The following is a 21,159-nucleotide window of genomic DNA, read 5'->3' as shown; positions in this document are numbered from 1 at the left end:
CATCTAACACATACTAATAGCTTGTTATCTTTCTTTTAGCACCTAAGCTTTAAGAAGCTATTCTTTAATCCCAGTATTAAGAATTATGCGTGGCAGGGGATTTGTAACGTGTTTTCCGCCATTTTCCGAGGGCATTCGGTCGCAGCCGCTTTCCTCGGGGATTCCATTCCGAAAAACCTCCATAAATATTTCTTACAGTATTTGTATCTTCCTTGGAGGATCGTTAGCGCAGTGTTTTCCTTTTTTCTTGTATCCAGTTTACATCTGCTCCTATAAACATAAATTATTTCTAAGAAAAATCGTCTCCGTAAACCGTTGTTATTTAACGCCGTAGCAGATGGTATGTTGTCAAAAAATATAATATAATAAGCTTTGTAAATATGTTTTGTATTTGTTAAATATGTGTGTGTTAGCATTTATTTATTTCCTATAATAATTTCGCGTAATCAGCAGTATAAACGCTGCGCTAATAAATTTTATCGCATTTGTTTGGAAAGTATCGAAATTCAAACCTAATGGACAATTTACACCGTTCGCTTTTACGCGCTCGCAAACATCTGGCAGCTGATTGCTTACGATTTTATGTTCACTTAGAAACACCTTTAATATTAGGCGCTCGAGTACGATTACAGACGAGAGAAATAACTTGATCGTGTTACAGCTTGCTTTGATTAAGATCTTTATATCTACCTGAACGGTGAAACCTAAGTTCATTCCATTAGTAGATTAGACCTCTTTCAATACCAACACGATCCGATCTTTGCAAAAGATTGCGTATTCAGGAAAAAGCTCCATTCAATGCGTGCGTAAAAAACAGGCGGTTAACAGATTTTCTTAATGGAAATCATGTTCTTTAAAGTAAAATCTGTTGTGTGTGAGTTAGGTTAATAAATAGATGGAAAATATTATTTGTTCTGCTTATTTAAACAAAAGTCGTAAGTTAGAAGGGACTTAACCAACTTTGAAAAATACCAGTTCAGCTAATAGGCGATTGTTTTCCACTTAACATCAGTTAGGCTATCTGATTGATACGCAATTCTGATATACAATGGTCGCAAAATAATAGATGGATAGATAAAGAAATAACTTTTAGTGAATGTTTTGAGATTTTATAACCTAGCAATAAGTAACAAGGCGCACCTAATAAGTGAATTTTAATTTGGCAAATTTTTTAGGTTAGCAGAAAGGCGTGGTTTATCACTTGATACGTTAAAATTAGAGTCACCTTAATGGCTATTTTTAAACTGTAATTTTACAATGAAAAGATTAATTTCATTTAACTTAACTAGTGGGTAAGGTAGGTAGCGGGTGCGATCTTTATTTTTTACGGTGGGTAGTTACTGCTTTACCGACAGATAGGTCGCGCGTAGAAACGTATTAAGGGTATGCAATTAATATGACGCCATACATACCCCCAAAAGGTTAGGCAACTAACATCTCGGATTAAATCATTGCTAGGCTATATTGTAGACAAAAAAAATCTATGAGGCTTTAAGTCTATTTCAATATTGGTTGGTTACTGGCTTGGTGGTGACCAACCTGGTTAAACAATTTACAGAACTGAACGGACTCTAAATGACTGCTCAATATAGGCTATAAGTACAATTTCTAAACTGGGTGAAACCAAATTATTCAATAGCGGTTGGCTAAAAGCAGATCCGTGTAAGACAGTCCTTTAGGGATTTCATGTAACCGCAACTCAAAGGCCAATGGAAATGCTTGACCATGTAAAGAGCATTTGATATGTATCGTTGTGTGATGTTGGTACTCTGTTCCCGCGATTTTTCCTGCGTCAAACGAAAAATCATATAAGTATAACCTTATTTTCTGAAGCTTTTATAAAGTAGGTGATACTTTTTTCATATCAACTGATTGACGTCCACTGCATTTGATTTCAATCATTGTAAGATTTACTCTATGGGCCTTTACTATATGGAAGGCTCAGAATCACTCAGCGGTTGATAGAAAGAGCAATGTTGGGAGTATCTCTACGTGATCAAATCAGAAATGAGGAGATCCGTAGAGGAACCAGAGTTACCGACATAGCTCAGCTAATTGCTAAGCTGAAGTGGAAATGGGCGGGGCACATAGCTCGGAGAACCGAACCGGTAAACGCAGTGTTGGTCGGCTCCCAACGAGGTGGACAGACGACATAAAACGAGTCGCTGGGAGCCGCTGGAAACAAGCGGCCCAGGACCGTGATTTTGGAACTCTCTACAAAAGACCTTTGTCCAGGAGTGGACTTCAATCGGTTGAAGTGATGATGATGATGATGAAAGTTTACTCGCTTTATTACCACGGATTCACACGCAGGGAGAAAGAGAGAGAGAGAGAGAGAGAGTGTACGTTACATTTTGAATTTTAACATATTATTACAAATTTTACAGAAAACAAATTAATACGGTTCAAAAGTTTATTTTATAAGACTAAGATTTTTCACAGAGAATGTGCATAAATGTTGTTTGATTGCACGCTATTCCAGGATGAGTATTTAGTCCTATTTATGATACAGCCTTTGAATGGTCTACGTAAGTTATTCAAAGCGTGACTCGGGCGGCGCCCTCGTAAATCAAACTCGCCACTCGCTATTCGCTTATGCATTATACAATTTTATTTGTGCGAGTCTGTTGAATAGGTAATAAACTATGGCAGGTGAAACGTACTGTGTCCGAATGCGAGTGGAATTTGAATCGTACGCAAATACTTGTTTAACTCGGATTCGCCATATGTAATGATGGCATTGTGTGCATATAAACGGTTTTCGTGTAAATGCGTCTATTGAAATCATTGTCACAAAATAAACGAACATGCAAAATTTTCGTCAATTTATCCGATATGTATAATAATGATTCAATAACGTCACTCTTAAACTTATCTCTTCTCCAATGAATGAGTAGATTATAGTGTATCAGGGCTCATGTGTGTATGTATGTATGTGAGTGTATTTGTCCCGCAATAGCTTTTAATGTCTTACCTTCCGTTTGGTCCTCCCTGGCAATTTGTTCAGTGCGTTCATTCCATAAGGAGGAGGAGGAGTCGGGGTTCGAGTCCTAAGTCCTCGAGTCTGTCTGTCTGTCTGTCTTTAAAAAATTACGCAAAGAGATGAGTGGTATTAAATGATACGGGGCCAACTTTCGCGCGGGGCCCTAAGCAATCGCTACTCTTGCTAGGTGGTTAATCCGGCACTGAACCTAGCCCGCTACCATCTTAGACTGCATTATCAATTACCACCAGGTGCGATTGCAGTAAATGGCGAACTTTTAGTGGAGTAAAAAAACCTAATACAGTCTAGGAGTTATAGCAGATACTACTTAAATGTGAGGATAGACAAGACATACTGGTGAGAGAGAGGCAACTCACACCCAGTCAACCACACGATCCGTTTGATATGATTTTTGTGAATGAATCTAATGGCAGTACTTAGATAACGATCATTCGAAACGCGAGTTGGTAAAGGTAGGTGTACAGGTCTAACTCCTTAGAGACAGTAACAAGACTAGACTTACATTACAATCTACTGGCACCCGCATAGGGTAGTTAGGTATTTTCTTTAAAAGTTTATTTGTGAGGTGTCCAACGCGAAAAACATTGTTTAAATAACATCGCTAAGTAAAAGAAAAGCTTATACGTCGTATTTTAGAATAGAGCTTGTACTGAGAACGTTTCGTTCGGACTTTATATCTACAGCTTTTAGTGGTTAGTTTTCTAGAGGTCTTCATTTCACCGCGCGGCAGAGCAGAAAATACACTCCGACCCTCTTTCCTCACATGGTTGCTTACGTTTCGAACCCTTCTGCTTAGGAATTGTTTTAGCCATTTAAGTTAGTAAATTAAAATTCAAAGTCACATAATATTGTTCCCATTCCATCGACTTTGTAAATGTTTTCATTGTTATAAAGACAAAGACGTCAAGAGGAGGATACCTTCACCGTCAAAATCTCAATATAAGACTGCAATGGATGCCTGATAACCATCTTGAGATTTGTAATAGCGTTACTGGAAAGATCATAATATTTTGCCCATTCCATAATATTGTGCCCATTCCATGATATTGTGCCCATTCCACATAACATTGTGCCCATTCCATAATATTGTGCCCATTCCACATAATATTGTGCCCATTCCACATAATATTGTGCTCATTCCATAATATTGTGCCCATTTCGTGATATTGTGCCCATTACACATAATATTGTGCCCATTCCATGATATTGTGCCCATTCCACATAATATTGTGCCCATTCCATGATATTGTGCCCATTCCACATAATATTTTGCCCATTCCATATTATTGTGCCCATTCCACATAATATTGTGCCCAATCCACATAATATTGTGCCCAATCCATAATATTGTGCCCATTCCATGTATGGCGCGGTATGTACCGCGAAGATCACACAGCGTTACCGGAAAGATCGGACGAGCGCGAAAGCTCGCCATGAGCATGGCACCTGAGGGTGCCTCTTGCGAGGAGTCGGCTCGGCTCGACATTTCAAACTTTAGCAAACTTTTGGACTAACTTAGTCCGAACTCCCCCGTGACCGCGAACTTGTCAGAACCCACGTCCAGGTGACATCAAAAATAAGCGCCCTGGCTGGAGTGTATAGAAAATGCAATTTCGTAATTAAAAAACATCACTTGCTTTGACGGTGAACGAAAATATCGTGCGGAAACCCTTATGCCTGAGAGTTCTAGATAATGTTCTCAAAGGTATGTGGACCAATCCGCATTAGGCCAGCGTGGTGGACTAAGGCCTTGTCCCCTTCTCATTGTGGAAGGAGACCCGTGCGACCCCCTGTAGTGGGTAATGGGTCGATATGATGATGATGATGAAGATGACCCACAAATTTTATGGAACTTGGCTGTAAATCAAATAAAATATTACAACTGACCTAGATATATAACGATAAATATTACTAATTTCTTCAGAACTAAGAATTATAAGCAAGTTCGCTAAAATGGTAATTAAATTAAATATCTGGCACTAGTTATTAAGTTTAGTTATTTACCCACTTTACAAAATTACTATACCAATACCAATATTACTTATACTATTAATAAGTAGAAACTTATTTCATCATCACAAACTAAATACCTGGTATTCGTGTACCATACACTTAACCAGGCCCACAACGTATGTTTTAAAAAAATCAGCAGTTTTTATGGGGATGTCAAAAAGTCAATTTTAGAACAAGTACTAATAATCTTCTATTCGAAATCTACATCAGAGTAGAATGCTAAGTTGTACTAATGATGTAGGTGTTGTGCTTCATACTGAAAATTACTTTAAACTTTAAATGACAGTTTTTAATTGGAAATCGAAATCGTCATTTTTCCTTTCAATTAAAGCTATTGATATAATTGTACACAATGTGAAACGCTGATGCTTGTCCATGTTAATGAAATGGCAGGTGAAATGATCATAATTACGCAGAACGTTTTTACTGTATTGTTACCAGAACCCGGTTTCGGAATCACCTGGTATTACCATTGCGAAAATATTTCCAACAAATGAGACCATTTGTTCGGACGACTGGTATAATACCTTTTGTAATTACGATCACCAAAAATCCATGAATTGTCCCTTTGCGTTAATCGAAATAGATAAGTAGAACTCCCATTATGTTTTATTGCTGGATCGTCACAATTGTAACGATTCAGGAAAACTGTTCTTTATGTATTTTATCTTTTACTCGCCGATACCAGTGACTTAAACAGATACAAGGGTACTTTTGAACATAAAAGTTTAACCCAACATGCGGAAATAAATCAGCGAAATTAATATCTTGTAGTGGAAATAGTAAATTTAATTTAATTTTTACCGCCATTTTTCAATAAAAATACATATGCAACTGTGACGTTTCTAGTGTTGTGAGACTATAAAATACTGATTTTTTTGTTTTTAGTAGTAGAATAGCTTTTTTGTCAGTGCTCGGTCGGGGAAGTACTACCGCAGTGCTTTTTTCTGCCGCTAAGCAGCATTGTTGAAATGCTGTGTATCGGTCTGAAGGGCGTGGGTGCCGGTGTGATTACAGGCTCATGAGGCGACACATCTACGCCTTAGGTTAATGGACACAGGGCAACACTTTCTTGGGTGTGATGCATTGCATGCATGCGCTGCGGAGTGTTGCGGTATAGGCTATGGTTTCCCACTTCATAATTCATTTATTGCATAAACTGTACATATGATGGTCTTATGAGCTAAAAGTTTGGGGCTTACAGGTTGCCATTTCAGGCGTGCAATATTATTTAAGCAGTGAACTTATAAATAGTTACATATTAAAAAATTAAAAAAAAATCCTACTTACCATCAGGTGGGCTATCTCATTGGTTCATCAATTATCTTATATATATATTTCTTGTGTGCGTGTGTATGTCACTGAACTCCTCCTAGACGGCTGGACCGATTTGAATGAATTTTTTAGTATACGTTGGAGTGGCGCCCTGGATGGTTTAGATTCACAAATTAGCCCGACAGATGGCGCTGGGGTCCGCTAGTTATCTATAAAAAAATGTGGACCTGTTATTTAGCTTCATAAAGGGAATTATAACTGCATCTTTTAAAAGATGCCTATAATATACCTTCATACTTATCTATAACTATTTGACGGCCGACTGGCGCAGTTTGCAGCGACCCTGCTTTCTGAGACCAAGGCCGTGGGTTCGATTGAATTGAACTGGAAAATGTTTGTGTGATGAGCATGAATGATTTTCAGTGTCTGGGTGTTTATATGTATATTCTAAGTATTTATGTATATTATTAATAAAAATATTCATCAGTCATCTTAGTACCCGTAACACAAGCTACGCTTACTTTGGGGATAGATGGCGATATGTGCGTTGTCGTAATATATAAGTATATATTCTTTTAACTCTCTCTTTGTCTTGCTACTGATTATAATAAGTAAGTTACTTGTATGTAATAACCGTTTTACCCAAAAAAAAAAAAAAAAAAAAAAAAATGCTTGGTAGTTACTAGACCCACTAACTCCGTTAGTCAAAGTCTCCTAAAATTACGTTCAAAGTGTAAATAATTCTAGGGATCTACGTACAAAGACGATTCTGGCCAACTATATATATATACTAGCTGTTGCCCGCGACTTCGTCTGCGTTTGATTTTGTATTTTTAAAGCATTCAGTATCGCTAAGCCTTAAATTAGTATAGTAGTATTATATATATATAACATGTGACTGTCAATTAATTATAGAAAAATAATTTGCAATAAAATAAAATTGCGACTATAATTAAAAATCTAAACTATCCTATTTCTTAAGTTGGAACAGACTGCTCACGGTGTGCCAATATAATTTAAAATCGGTTAAGTAGTTTAGGAGTCCATCGCGGACAAACATCGTGACAAGAGATTTATATATATTAAGATATATATATATACGGAGACAGACCGAGGTGTAACCGAATATTTTTAATTTCACTTTGACTTCAGATGTTATTGGTGCCAATTCTGTTAAAAAACTCTAAATCGACAGTTCAGCTATATTATTGACTAGTCTAAAAGAGTAGACCTTTTCAACGACGCGGCGAATGGACAGTGCTACTTTTAAAGAAGTGAAAGTTCAGAGATTTGTGTACAACTGAATCGACACCACTGTCATTTTACAATCTCTTATTTTCATTTAAGTAGGTATATTTGTACACTCGTTATTATCATCATTATCAATCCGCTTGCCCACAACAAGGCATGGGTCTCTTCACAGCATGAGCAAGCGTCAGAATTAGCAAGCGTCAGAATGAGCAAGCGTCAGAATGAGCAAGCGTCAGAATGAGCAAGCGTCAGAATGAGCAAGCTTTGTACAAAGCGGATTGGTACACTTTACAAACTCTCAGGCATGGATGGTTTCCTCATGGTATTTTCACTCGCCGTGATATTTTATACACTAAAACCCGTAAAATTACAGAAAAAAGAAGAATAAAAATATTGGATGGTACAAATATTCAATTAAAAATATTGCATAGTAGAATTACATTTAATGTAATGAAAGATAAAATTGAATAAAATTATTCAAAAGTGGCTCGCATCTCGGTCGGCAGCTGGGGCCAACTTCCGACTCAAAATACTGTCCAAACGTGACCTGACGTTATTGCATCATTTGTACCCCATACCGTCTAAATGCATTTTATTCAATTTAATCCTGCTTTTCGCTTGCATAAAGCGTTTGAATTATAATTTGAAACAACTAATTACAGCAACAAATAAATTCTTACTCGTAAGTCGTAAGTACCAACACAAAGAAACTAATATTTTTTTCAGTGGGCAGCGAACGTGCTTTCTGAGTCCTAGGATGTGGGTTCGATTCCCACAACTGGGGAATGTTGTGTGTGTCTATGGGTGTTTATTTGTATATTTATAATGTATGTATCTCTCTATATTATTCATAAAAATGTTCATCGGTCGTCTTAGTACCCACTATCCATAACACAAGCTACGCTTCTTTGGAGCTGAATGCTGATGTTTGTATTGTCTTTTCAGTTGTCAGTTTTTTATTTGTGTTTATAATTAAGTTATGCACCTAAGTCCTGATGAATCATGTTTTCCACAATAACTTCTAAATGCCTTTTTTATTCCACTAAAGGTGTCTGCAATCTTACCCGGTGGTAAGAGATGATGCAGTATAAGACTGTAGCGGACTGACCTGTTAGGGATATGGCCTTCAAACCTTTATCGTTAGAGTGGTAACTAATAACCACGGCCGATGCCTCCCCCAGACTTTACAGAGTTAATACAGATTCAGTTCAAATTATAATTTGAAACTTCCAACTGTAACATCAAAATAACCATTCAATCGTTGGAACAAAAAGAAAATTAAGAAAATTTTTGTTTAAATATGTAATATTATTATGCATTTACCTTAGTAATCAGTGTTAAAGATCCACGTACATTCGCTAGGACTGATTAAGGGAAACGTAAATGCGGTGTAATTTTTTTTAAAGCCAAGTCTCTTCGAAAAAACTCTCTCGTGTAATAGAAATCGTGCCCGAAGCCCCAGGGGCATCGCGGATTCTCTTCTCAAAAGGACCCAACAAAAAGGTTTCCACCGTCACATGAACATTGTAAAATTCACCCTCACGCTCCCACCCAGCTCACAAACCAATAGCAACTTTACCTCCGTATAGCAAGCTCTATTTTTCCACTCCTGTAATTGTTTTCCAACATTTTTTTCCAATCCGATAATGCGACCTTAGCGTCTGGATCATGGTTTACTACAAATTGTATTAGAGTAGTAGATTTAACTATTTATGTTACAGAAGGTACGTACGAGTTAAAAGAAACTTACCTACTGCTTCCAAAAGAGACTCGTTTATACAACCTTTCCCCTTGAATAAAAAGGTCCCGTATCTATTTTTTCTGGTAGTGATATAGTTCCGGTAACTAGGTATGCATGTATGTATCTTAGAAATAGAATCACGCTGAAACTAAGTAGTAGGTAAGTTGTAACTACTTAATTGATTTAAATGCAACTTTGCCAAATTTTAAATTATAAGGTAGGGTCTTGATTTCATCGTCCGATTACTTCAAGTTAGAGAGGCTCAAAATTTTGCAGACGTGTTAAACATTTTTTTTTATAATTGATTGTAATTTTTGTTCATTAAAGTTTAACTTGCTGCTGCACATGCGTGCTGCAGAAACGGCTCGAAGAATTAATGATGTGGATGGCTGCGGTGGTCCACCAATCCGCACTGGGCCAGCGTGGTGGACTATGGCCTTACCAACGTTTCCAACGTTTTCCAATTTTGATAATGTAGAAAGCGAATCCATCGTACACCACATCCGAGGTAGCTGCAGAGTGCGGTGCTAGTTATGAAACTGTTTTAAGGTTATAAAACTGTTTTAATCCACTTGAAGCAAATACTGGATAGGTGAAAAAGCTTGAAAGGGGAATGATTGCTGTTGTCTATTATCAGCAACTGCAAACTAAGATGTAAAAGCTAGCAGCTAAACTGTAGGGATCTTATATATATTTCAAATATTTAAACAATCGAACTTCAGTACTCGCGGAGTTTTTTATCAGTGTGTTCATGTAACCTTTAACTGTGTATTGCTAAAAATAAATATTGCACTGCTACAAAATTATTTTTTGGCGTATTTAATGTGCCAAGAATCGGTACTTTAGTGAGGAATAAGTGACGTATTATTTTTCTACTAGCGGATGCCAACAAGTTCGTCTGCAAAGTATTTCTGATATCCCGTGAGATTTTTTCCCGCGTTGTTCATTTTTTTTAAATCTGCCTATTTAATTTGCGAGCCATTAATTAAAAGCAAGCTTTAGGCAGAACTAAAAGCAAGTTAAACTCAACATACCAAATTTACTTATAAACCTACCTGTAACTTAAGGCAATGCCCTTCGAATTATTTTCATTCTTTTATTGTTTTTTTTTTGTGCTTCCGGCTAGAGATTTTAATTATGATTGTGACAAAGTGTAATCAAAGTAAGTCTGCATCGCTTTAGTCGATCAAATAGCTACGGCCGAGGCCCACATTAGCCCAGGATTAAACCTGCAAACTTTCACTTATACCTAAGACCGCAGAGCTTGTATCGCGTTAGAAAGATCGCCAAAGCTTTTTATAAAGAGCGCAGATATGGCATAGCGTAATATTATCTTAACAAAATCCTTGTATCAAATCTTAAAATCGCTTCGCATTGGTGTCTTTTGTGTTCGGGCTCGCATTCGTTTTCCATCGCACACCATTATTCACATTAAGTGGACAGATCTCGGGTCAGATCCAGGCACAAGAAAAGCACAAAAAGTGCCCGCTTTATCCGAGCATGATAAATCTACTTCAAATCCGAGAATGGCGTCTTTTATGAAGGAAATTGAAATAAACCGACCGTGCGGATAACGGCTAAGTAAGAAGATCGGGATCCTTTAAGAATATATTGGTGAATCATTTTCATTCATCAAGCTATCATAGCACCGATGCCAATCTACTATTTAAATAAAAATATTCTAGGAACCTTAATATTCGTATTCGATGAAAGATTAACGCTTCGCTATGAACAATGTTGCGTTATGATTCAGAGAATGCTAATCTATACTATAAATAGTTTCTTAGTTTATCCCCAATAGGCTCCGAAAGAACTGGAACGATTTTAACCATATCTTCGTTAAAAGAAAGCTAAACTATCACGAAGTAACTTAAGCTATAATTTATTATAAAAAAAAGTTTTTATCGTCAAGAGTATTTATTTAGCAGTAAAATATTTTTTAATTCATTCTAATTGGACATTTAACTAAGAAGTTACCCTACCACAACCTAGCCAAGACGTAACTTAAAATAAGTTATTTACCCGAGAGAGAGAGAGAGAGATCTTCTCATCTTTCTCAAGAGATACTCATCTCCCAAATAAATGGGGATGCTTTAAAAGCAAAAAAAACAAACGCGGACGAACTCGCGGGCAATAACTAGCTATCAAACATTGTTTTTAAATCCTATAATTTTTTCTAACAGGTCTAATTTTATTATATAGAATCGCCTTGTATCCAATTCAAAAAATAAACTAGGCTACGAACCAAAAAAAATCATTCGCTTATATTAGAAAAAATATTTAGTAGACATGACTACATTAAAAATGATGCAAAATTAATACAAACACTTTGTGCACGGAAGGTTATCCAGGTGACCACTTAAAACGTAGAAAAGAAAGAAATGTTCGACCACACGTTACAATGTTAATGATAGGAATAATCTGGAACATTGCATATATATATGTGTAATAGCAACCCGTATTTTAGTGGAAGAGACGAAATCGAGCGTGAAATGGTTACCACACGAGCGGTTGTCTCGCGAACAAACGAATAGCAGATCGCTAGTCGGCGTTTGGCGGAAAATTGGCTCGCAACCGAATACGGCTTGCACATGTAAGCTTGGCAAATTGCATTCGGGGCGTCTGTTACGTTCAAATTTAATGATTAACGGCAATGATATAATAAGTAAAAGAGATAGATTACTTTATCGAGGATTAAGGCTCATTTAGACAAGGCAATTTTCATGCCTGTTGCTTATAATAAATTTGGAGCAATAAATGACTTGCATCTGAACGTACAATTCTTGTTAGAGGCAAGTTCCCATTCAAAACTGATCTCGGTGTAAACAGCTAATGAAACAACTTCAACAATAAAAAATAAAAACCCTGACGATAAACTTGTTAAAAGACGTTAAATTTTTTTTTTTATTTATATTAAATAATTCGTAGCCGCATTTCATGCAATTCTTGAAGAAACACGTCATAAATTGGTACAAGTACTTTGCTGCTTAACAAGTTGAAGTTGATGTTTAAAAAGTCAAAAGCAACTAAACTACCTTGAGAGCTGCTATTTTTTTCTTTGGTGTAAACAAAAGACACTTGCAATTTTATCCTGACACAATTTGCATTAAATTATCGCATTAGCTTCTTACAATTCTTGAAGGAAGTTTATTTGCATTCGAAAATTGCAATAAAAGTTTTAGGTATACAAGTAATGCCGCAACACAGCTACCATAGCAGAAGAGTTCAAAATTCGAATGCCTTGTGTAAGAGAAAGAACCTTAGCGATGTACCGGTCACATAGTTTTTAAAACGCAACGATTAAATTAGTATAATAGGGTATACAAATACTTCTCCAAATAGCATCGGAATTATACTAGAAGAACAAATAGGTACAGTGAACTATGAATTAATTTGCTTAAAAAAATTGTAAACTCTTTTTATCAGGAAAGGTTTCGGAAAAATATTTTAAAAGTCAAAAGTTACTTCCACAGAATTCAGTTTATTGGCAACTAAGCAAATGTTTCACTAAATGTACTTTGCCACCAATGTGCACAAACGAACCAATAAATTACTCAAAGAAAAAAAAAATATTTTAGAAATTGTAAAATAATTTAAGTACCTAATTAAAATTAGTAAGTAGGCATTAAAGCACGTTGAGTGCCGATTTAACGGGGGGTTCAGAAGTTCCACAAAATTGAAGTATTCATTATGATAACTATTTTCGTGTATTTCGAAAAGTGACAATAAACACATAAATCTAAATTAATAAGTAATAAACATTCAAAACAAGAACTTTTAATATAATGCGAAATGCGAACAAGTTATGCTGGCTATTATGGGTGAAAATTAAAAAAAAAAGTATAGCTCGAGAGAGCTGGTTGGAAATTTTGAGGACGGACCTAAGTTACCTGAATAGGGCCTGAGTAACGTTGCCTAAATTTGAAGTTGAGACCTCCCAAATATTTAAGTTGGATATAATTAGACTGCGTGATATGATATCGAATGAAGCTACCGAATTGAAAAAAAAAGTTAATATAAAGGGTTGAATCAACAGACGAGTTACAAAATACAAAAACAAAATTCCAAAATACATAATAAACGAATTAAATACAAGCAGGTTCAGGAGACTTTAACGACCTCCCTGGCGCAACGGTAAGCGCTGTGAATTTAAGTTGGAGGTCCCGGGTTCGATTCCGGCAGGAGGAATTTAGGAATTTATAATTTCTGAATTTTCTGTTGTCTCCTCTTGCTAGTTACTATCCTACCGGCAAGAACGTACCGCTAAGCGATTTAGTGTTCCGGTGCGATGTCGCGTAGAAACAGATTAGGGGTATGACAGCAATACTCCCTAACAGTTTAGCCCTATAGCCCCTTTATATCCAATAATATTAATCAGATCTATACGAAATTGGGCAGAACTTAACTGATACTACAACCTATCCAAAATTAATTATTCAAATCGGTTTACCTTTGACGGAGTTATGGTGTAAAATCGTCAAACACTCTCGCTCTCTCTTCCAAAGGATCTACTTATGCTGAATTTCGGGATAAAATGTATTATATGATTATGCGTTTTAAAACCAAATGAAAAAAACATTGATTTAATATGTTACTACTACCAAAAAATTCAAAAGATTATTTACAACCTTTTTTTTTATTTAATTACAGGACTGCAATCTCACCAGATGGTAAGTGATGATACAGTCTAAGATGAGTCTCAGCGGACAACATTTTTGCCACATTTATTACTTGGATTGAATAATAAAATGTTACAAATTATATTGGTTGACCTTCAGAATCAACTACACTGCAATTGCAATTCTCAACAATGCAATTCTCTTCCTTCAACGATTATTTTCCTTTTAAGTGATAGGAGCTGAGCATATATCTATTCTATTATAATAAATAATATATAAACGAATCAGGGGGAAAAACATACGTACGGAAATAATTTTGAAGTTTTTTATTTGTAGTTAATATTTGCTTAACTATTCTTATACAATAGGTACAATAACTTTGCTTTCAGGACAAAAATTCTTATCTTCAGTTTACCACGAGTGGCGCTTAATCTAATATTACTTACATAACGTAGTTATAATCAAAGTTATAACTTCAAAATATAACGACCAGTTCGCATTGTCATCCTAAGCTACTCTCAATGTCATAGTCATAACCAATCCATTACCACCTACTACAGGGACCCCGGCAAAGATCTCCTTTATGAATGAAATTGGCCTAGATCGTAGTCTACCACGCTAGCAATGTGCAGATTGACAGACTCCACATGCTTTTGAGAATATTATGCAGAACTCTCAGGAATATAGGTTTCCTTACGATATTTCCATCATCGTTGAAGACAGTGCTATTTTATTGTTTAAAAAGCACGTAACTCCAACATAAAACGCGGGGCGAAGTCTTACGAGTTAGGCCTTCCGCTTTACCTACCTTATATACTAGGTAAATAATACGAACTTGAAGTGTGCAATGAGGATACAAACGCTGCGTCCTACCTACGCTTCATTTTATTCTCTAACTTCACCCTCGGACAACGAGCGCGAGGCACGCGGTGAGTGATGCCAAAGCGAGAGGTATCTCTCCACTCTCGGGTAATCTGAAATACACTTGTCGACAAACTATCAAACATGATGCACGTTGGTTAAAGGCTGAAAAATGAGGTTAAAATGACTCCGTCATAATATGAACCAATTACCGCTCCACATTTTATTATTTCTGAATTTTCTCTGGTCTGGTCTGGTGAGAGACTAGCCAACACCTTACCTACCGACAAAGACGTACCGCTAAGCAATTTAGCGTTCCGGTATGATGTCGCGTAAAAACCGATTAGGAGGATGGATTAAATATAATATGTAACTGCCATACTCCCTAACAGGTTAGCCTGCTACCATGTTAGACTGCATCATCACTTGCCTGATAGCCTGTCTTAAGATAGCAGTCAAGGGCATACTTGTAGTGAAATAAAAAAAAACTGCCCGATTTACACGATTCAGTGGAATTTCAACCTGAACAAAACCTGCTTTTATTTGTTGATTAAAAATGATAAAAAATACTCTAGGTACCTGGAGGAGTGTACAAGTCGACGCGAGCGGTCCCTCTTCACACGCATGCGCACTCGTCACCGTTCTTGTTCTTTCGGCGAGAGTGAGGAGGTTGCATAGATAAAACTCAAGTGACGCAACCTTTGCCATCACTGAGTAAAACGTATAGCATATTTCTGATTATATTCTTTGGTAAAAAGTCGTACACCAGTCTTATTCTGTGGTTGTAAACTTTTGGACTGTGGGAAAACAAGATTTAGAAATCTTTGTTTTGAACTATTTTTCAATTTTCTATTGAGTACCTACGTAATTGTGATCTTTCGTTATCAATGTCACTTAATTATTATTATAAAGCCTTATACTTTGATTGTCTTTTTGTATTTAGTTAATTAGTAAAACGCCTAGTGCCGTACAGTTTACACGGACAGTTTACACAAAACTTTTATTCCATAGATATCTGTCTGGTTAAAACAATATACGCGATTTATGCAGACTTTGTACTCAGTTCGGAAGCTACTTTGCAGTTTGAGATATACTAATTTTCATTTACTAGTCCATTGTTCAAGTAAAATTATGTCTTTGGAACAAGCTAAGCAAGTGGCGGCATACCGCGCGGTCGATGAATATGTGAAGAACAACAGTATTTTTGGCGTGGGAAGCGGTTCGACAGTGGTTTACGCAGTACAACGTTTAGCTGAGAGAGTTGAAACTGAGAATCTCAGAGTAACCTGCATACCAACCTCATTCCAAGCGAAGCAGCTTATTATCAAACATAACCTCATACTGGGGGAGCTTGAGACGAATCCAGAAATAGATGTCACCATTGATGGCGCTGATGAAGTTGATTTCCAAATGACGTTGATCAAAGGTGGTGGAGGCTGTTTGCTGCAAGAAAAAATTGTAGCTGCATGTTCTAAAACGCTTATTGTCATAGCAGATTACACTAAGGACTCAAAGAAGTTAGGTGACCAGTACAAAAAAGGCATACCTATTGAAGTTATTCCCATGGCTTATGTTCCTATTAAGAATAAAGTTATATCTATGTTTGGTGGACAAATTAAGTTACGCAATGCTATTGCAAAAGCGGGTCCTGTAGTTACTGATAATGGCAATTTCATCCTTGATTGGATATTTTCTGATCAAGATTTGGACTGGGAAGTGGTGAACAAATCTATCAAAATGATTCCTGGTGTAGTAGAAACTGGACTATTTGTAAGAATGTGCAAAAAGGCATACTTTGGCCAACCCGAAGGAACTGTTGTTGAGAGAAACAGTTCTTTCTTATAATGATGAAAAAGTCAAATTATTATGATGAAAAAGTCAACCTAAATGTGTAAATATTTAATTATAGTGCATGTTATAATTATGTTGAGAAAATGTTGGAATATTAGCTTGCAATGTTTCTGAATTTTCCTTTTTTCCAAAAAATTAATATGAATTCAAAATCTGTGTTAGACTTCCCAAATATAAGCTTTTAGACATTGCCTGTGACATAGTCCCTGTTAATTTTAGTTTATCCAAGTATCCATTACAGGGGTAACAATTCATACATGGTTTTGCGTAACTTTAACCCTTTCCATGCTTTGCTTCTATTGGTTGTTGCAGGATGTTATAAGGCCTTCCTCAATAAAATGACTATCCACACACAAAAATAATTTATCAATTTTTACCAATAGTTGGAAGGTTTAGAGTTTTCAGCCAAACTAAGAAACAAACAAACTATTGGCTCTATAATATTAATAATTATTAATGTGAAATAAAGTTAAGTTTGAGTACTATTAGCAAATATTTTAAACCACCTATATAATTGGTTTTTGATTTTTCAAGTCAAAATTTCCCTTAAATATGTATTTAAAAAAAAAGTTTATTCACTTAAGAGCACCAGTTAAATTTTAAGAGCTTATCTTGGAGATTTTACACTAATTAAGATTTAAGTTTTATGTGTGGCTACTAATTGGGTATGTAACAGTGGGTAGGTAAGCCAGACTCCATATTAAAATTTTCAAACTCATTTCTGAACTTAAATTTAATTGAACAATTTTGTGTTGTAAACAAAAAAAATGGAAAATTACAAAATCTGGGTGCTGAGGTACTTTGTAATTTCTTCCAGTCTCAGCCTATTTTATTTAGGTTAGTTCCAGATTTGATATACTATTGAAATATATTAAGTTTGTTCATTGTTTATATTATACAATACGCAAATTATGTGCACATGAAATAGACTGCAATAACACCTTTTTTATTCATTATACTTATACAATATTTTGTTTGAAATAATTTTATAAGCTTACATTCAAGTTTTTATAGAAAAAGATTAGCAAGATGTACATCAATAGAAAAATATGTGATCAATAATAACCATGCCACTTAAAATTATTAGTAAAAGGTCTTAAAGCTGGATTTAGTGGAGTTATGCTATCATAAATATTTGCTTCAACTGAAGATTCAATAACAAAACATTTTTCCAATTCAAAAGTAGATTTTACCAAGTATTTGTTTTTTAGCTATAGCTGCTTACATCTAAATACATTTTTTATATACTATAATATGATTGTAGATAACTTTTCAGAGGTTATAGATCAACTAAACATTGGCTAGGTAACTACTGATATCTGTATTAAAAATAAAATATTTAGTCCTACAAACTTATCTGGCCTGATGTCAGTTGTGCTGTTATCACATGTTAAACATCAGTAAGCACTTTAATGGTAAGCCAATTAACATTTTGATATTGTAGCAGAATTCCAATTTTGGCTACTGAACTACACAAGTTTTTTTAAAGTATAACTAACTAGGTATTAACTGTTTGTTGATGAAATAATTATATGTATTTGTTGACTGGTTTTAAAAATAGAAAACCATGATGATGTTTTGTTCATATTTAATGAGAATGTGCATTTTGATTGTTGAGCGGACATGGATCTTTTCTAGTTTACTGTTCAATTTGTGCTATAGATTAAGAAAAATACATGGAATGTTTATATAAATAAATACTTTTTACAAAAAATATTTTGTGTCTTAACTCTGCCACGTCATTTAAAATAGTAAAATAAAAGATACACTATAGATAGCTGTCAACCCTGCAAGAAGTGATAAGTTTCCTTTTTGATATTAAATATTAATAACCTGGTTAGTGGAGAAAGAAGAAGGCCTGGCCGGAGAAGAATATCATGGCTCAAAAATCTACAACAACAAAAGAGCACCAAAACATTATTTAGGACAGCAATGTCCAAAGTAGAGATAGCCCTAATGATTGCCAACCTTCGTAAGGAGACTGCGCCCTAGGAATAATTAATGCATGAAATCCAGATTTGTCTGTCATCCAAAAGATAATTGTATTACCAGTTTTAAGAAGCTGTCATTGACTACATTAGAGTTTTTTTTCTAGTAATCAAAGCTTACAATTTGTGTTGTGTATGTATAAAGAAACCTTAAGATTAAAAATTGTGCTACAAGACCAATTTAAAACATCCAAGTAATTAATACAGACTAGTTTTCTTCATAATGCGCAAAAACTCCTCTTGGTTGATTTCACCATCACCATCCCTATCAGCTTCATCAATCATTTCATGTAATTCTTCATCTGTTAAATTCTCTCCTAGTTCTTTTGCCACTCGTTTAAGATTCTTGAATGAGATCTTTCCTGAAAGTTATATTTAAAAATGATTAGATATTTCTTATAATTAAAAAAAAGATATATCATCAGCTTATTGATAGAACCTTAATTGTATATGTAGATTTTTTTACTTTGGCAAGCTGATAGGGTGGTAAAAAAACTTTTGTGGTTCTTTTCAACCAACTTCAAAAAAGGAGGAGGTTCTCAATTGGTTGGAATCTTTTTTTTTAATGTATGTTTACTCGAAGATGCCTGAACCAATTTGAATTTTTTTTTTGTTTTATAGGGCATACTTTGCAGGTTTTAAATTTTATCGAAATTGTTTGAGCTGTGATTAATAAATTAACAATAATGTAACCCAAAAGTTAATTGTATGGCGTGCATTAAGAAAAGTATTGATGATACATCTAAAATATGTACTACATGATAAAAGTATGTACTCATAATCACCTACAAAAAAGTCTGTGGAGGGAAGATATCAAACTATCATATTTAGGTCACAATAGCGTATGTGTTCTATAATGTAATTATATTGCTGGTAGAAACAAGTATTTTTAGGTTTATAGTTCCTGAGCATATGTGTTTTTTTTTAAATATAAAAAAACCACCTTATAGCATATCTATTTCATTAGCAGGAAGCATTATTATGGAAGATTTTTGGATTTAAAAAAAAGTTTTAGGACACCTATGGTATCCTGGAAATTGCATAGTAATATAAGTAGATAATATATAGATAAGATAAATAATACTCATATTAACGGCTGAGGCAAATTTAAATAGATTGTTAATAAAGCAATTATTATTCTTCTATTATCTTGTCTGTCATCACAAAAATAGTTGTATTTTCTATATTCAGACAAATACAAAGATTGTTTGATAATGTCCTACCAGTTTTATGAAGCTGTCATTATTTTATTTGCTGTTATAACATTTAGTAAACTAGACAACACACAACTAAACAATCAGTTATAACCACCTTTACAAGTTGCAGGTAAGTCTGTTTCCGCTTATGTCTCAAACAACCCATCCCGTAAGGAATATTTTCAGCAGTTAATATGATGTTACATTAATAAATAATACCTGTCTCATCATCATCAAAAAGTTTAAAAGCCTTCATGATCTCTTCTTTCGTGTCCTTTTCTGCCATCTTTACAGTCATCAGCTCTAAGAAGTCTTCAAATGATACTTTACCATCACCTTTATCAATTTCTGCTATCATTTTTTTTATTTCTTCTTTTTTTGGTTCAAATCCGAGTGCTCTGATGGCAACCTTTAACTCTTTTGTATCAATTTTTCCCGTGTTCTCAGTGTCGAACAAGTCAAACGCTTCTTTTATATCCCGTCTCTGCTCCTCTGTCAATTCAAATTTGGGACCAGATTTCTTTCTTACTCCAGCAGGAGGAACATTATTGGTTGCGGCGCCCTTTTTTTGATTACTTACCACAGCAGTTGTCTGTAAATGTAATAAAGTTTTAGCTAATTCATACAAATCGATAATTCAGTAAGACATTATTTAGCGTACCATCACACAATATTTGAAGCCCACGATGCAAATGTAAAATATTTACGATATCTAAGTCGCAATAACCAGTAATTCGCACAATATTATTAGAAAATAAGACTAATGTTTGAATTTAACATACGAAACTAATATTTTTAAATTTCTCAAATTTATTCATTCAAAATATCGCGCAAGTGTCATCTGTCAAATTGATGTTTGACATGATTCCTTTGTTTCTTGCGATTGTCACTGGTTCTGGATTCTAGACTTTTGAGCGTGTTCTCTATAGATTGTAGATTTGGGACAGTAGGAACTCTAAAAATAATTTAGTTACATATTTTAGGCTATAATATAATAGAGGTCAGTGGTTTTACGGAGCACGGTAAATACAAATAATGAGAAAAATTAATACTTCCTTAGTCATTGGGTAAATTCTAAATTGCGTAATATTCTAAATTCCTCTTACTAGTATGCACTGGGAAATGCATACTAGGAAATAGTGAAATGTCATGTACGCATCAAAAGTGCCATCTACGTGCCTATTTGAATAAAGAAATGAAAAGCCATAAATCAAAAGAAGATGAAGAAGAATAAAGACATATTTGACTTTGACTTTGCAATAATGTAATCATAATCATATCAATCTAAGAAATAAATTAATTGACCTATACTATTAGATTAACGTCGACTGCTAGTCATTTAGGTTTAATGTAGGGATTT

The 21,159-nt window shown here is 35.0% G+C and overlaps 2 protein-coding genes across 2 annotated transcripts; one reads left to right on the top strand and one right to left on the bottom strand.

Annotated features, from left to right (window-relative positions):
• The first annotated feature begins 15,479 nt into the window (after positions 1-15,479).
• LOC120623717 (ribose-5-phosphate isomerase) lies at positions 15,480-18,329 on the top strand. The gene has a single exon (XM_039889907.1). The coding sequence runs from the start codon at positions 15,809-15,811 to the stop codon at positions 16,607-16,609; it is 801 nt and encodes a 266-aa protein (XP_039745841.1). The 5' UTR covers positions 15,480-15,808; the 3' UTR covers positions 16,610-18,329.
• On the bottom strand, positions 17,866-20,640 carry LOC120623718 (caltractin-like). The gene is made up of 3 exons (XM_039889908.1): positions 20,461-20,640; positions 20,019-20,391; positions 17,866-18,965 (listed from the first exon to the last, which is right to left on the bottom strand). Exons 1-3 carry the CDS (start codon positions 20,461-20,463, stop codon positions 18,802-18,804), a joined length of 540 nt encoding a protein of 179 aa, XP_039745842.1. The 5' UTR covers positions 20,464-20,640; the 3' UTR covers positions 17,866-18,801.
• Between the last annotated feature and the right edge of the window lie 519 nt (positions 20,641-21,159).

Source organism: Pararge aegeria, chromosome 5 (assembly GCF_905163445.1).
Source record: "Pararge aegeria chromosome 5, ilParAegt1.1, whole genome shotgun sequence".
NCBI classification, from domain to species: domain Eukaryota; kingdom Metazoa; phylum Arthropoda; class Insecta; order Lepidoptera; family Nymphalidae; genus Pararge; species Pararge aegeria.
This window is presented reverse-complemented; position numbering and strand designations above follow the sequence as displayed.

What these genes read in the sequence shown, in the direction of transcription:
- LOC120623717 (XM_039889907.1), top strand. Translation starts at nt 15,809, where the DNA reads ATGCAGACTTTGTACTCAGTTCGGAAGCTACTTTGCAGTTTGAGATAT.
- LOC120623718 (XM_039889908.1), bottom strand. An exon ending in TTTTGATGATGATGAGACAG is followed by an intron (nt 18,966 to 20,018) that starts GTATTATTTATT and finishes TATAACTTTCAG; the next exon opens with GAAAGATCTCATTCAAGAAT.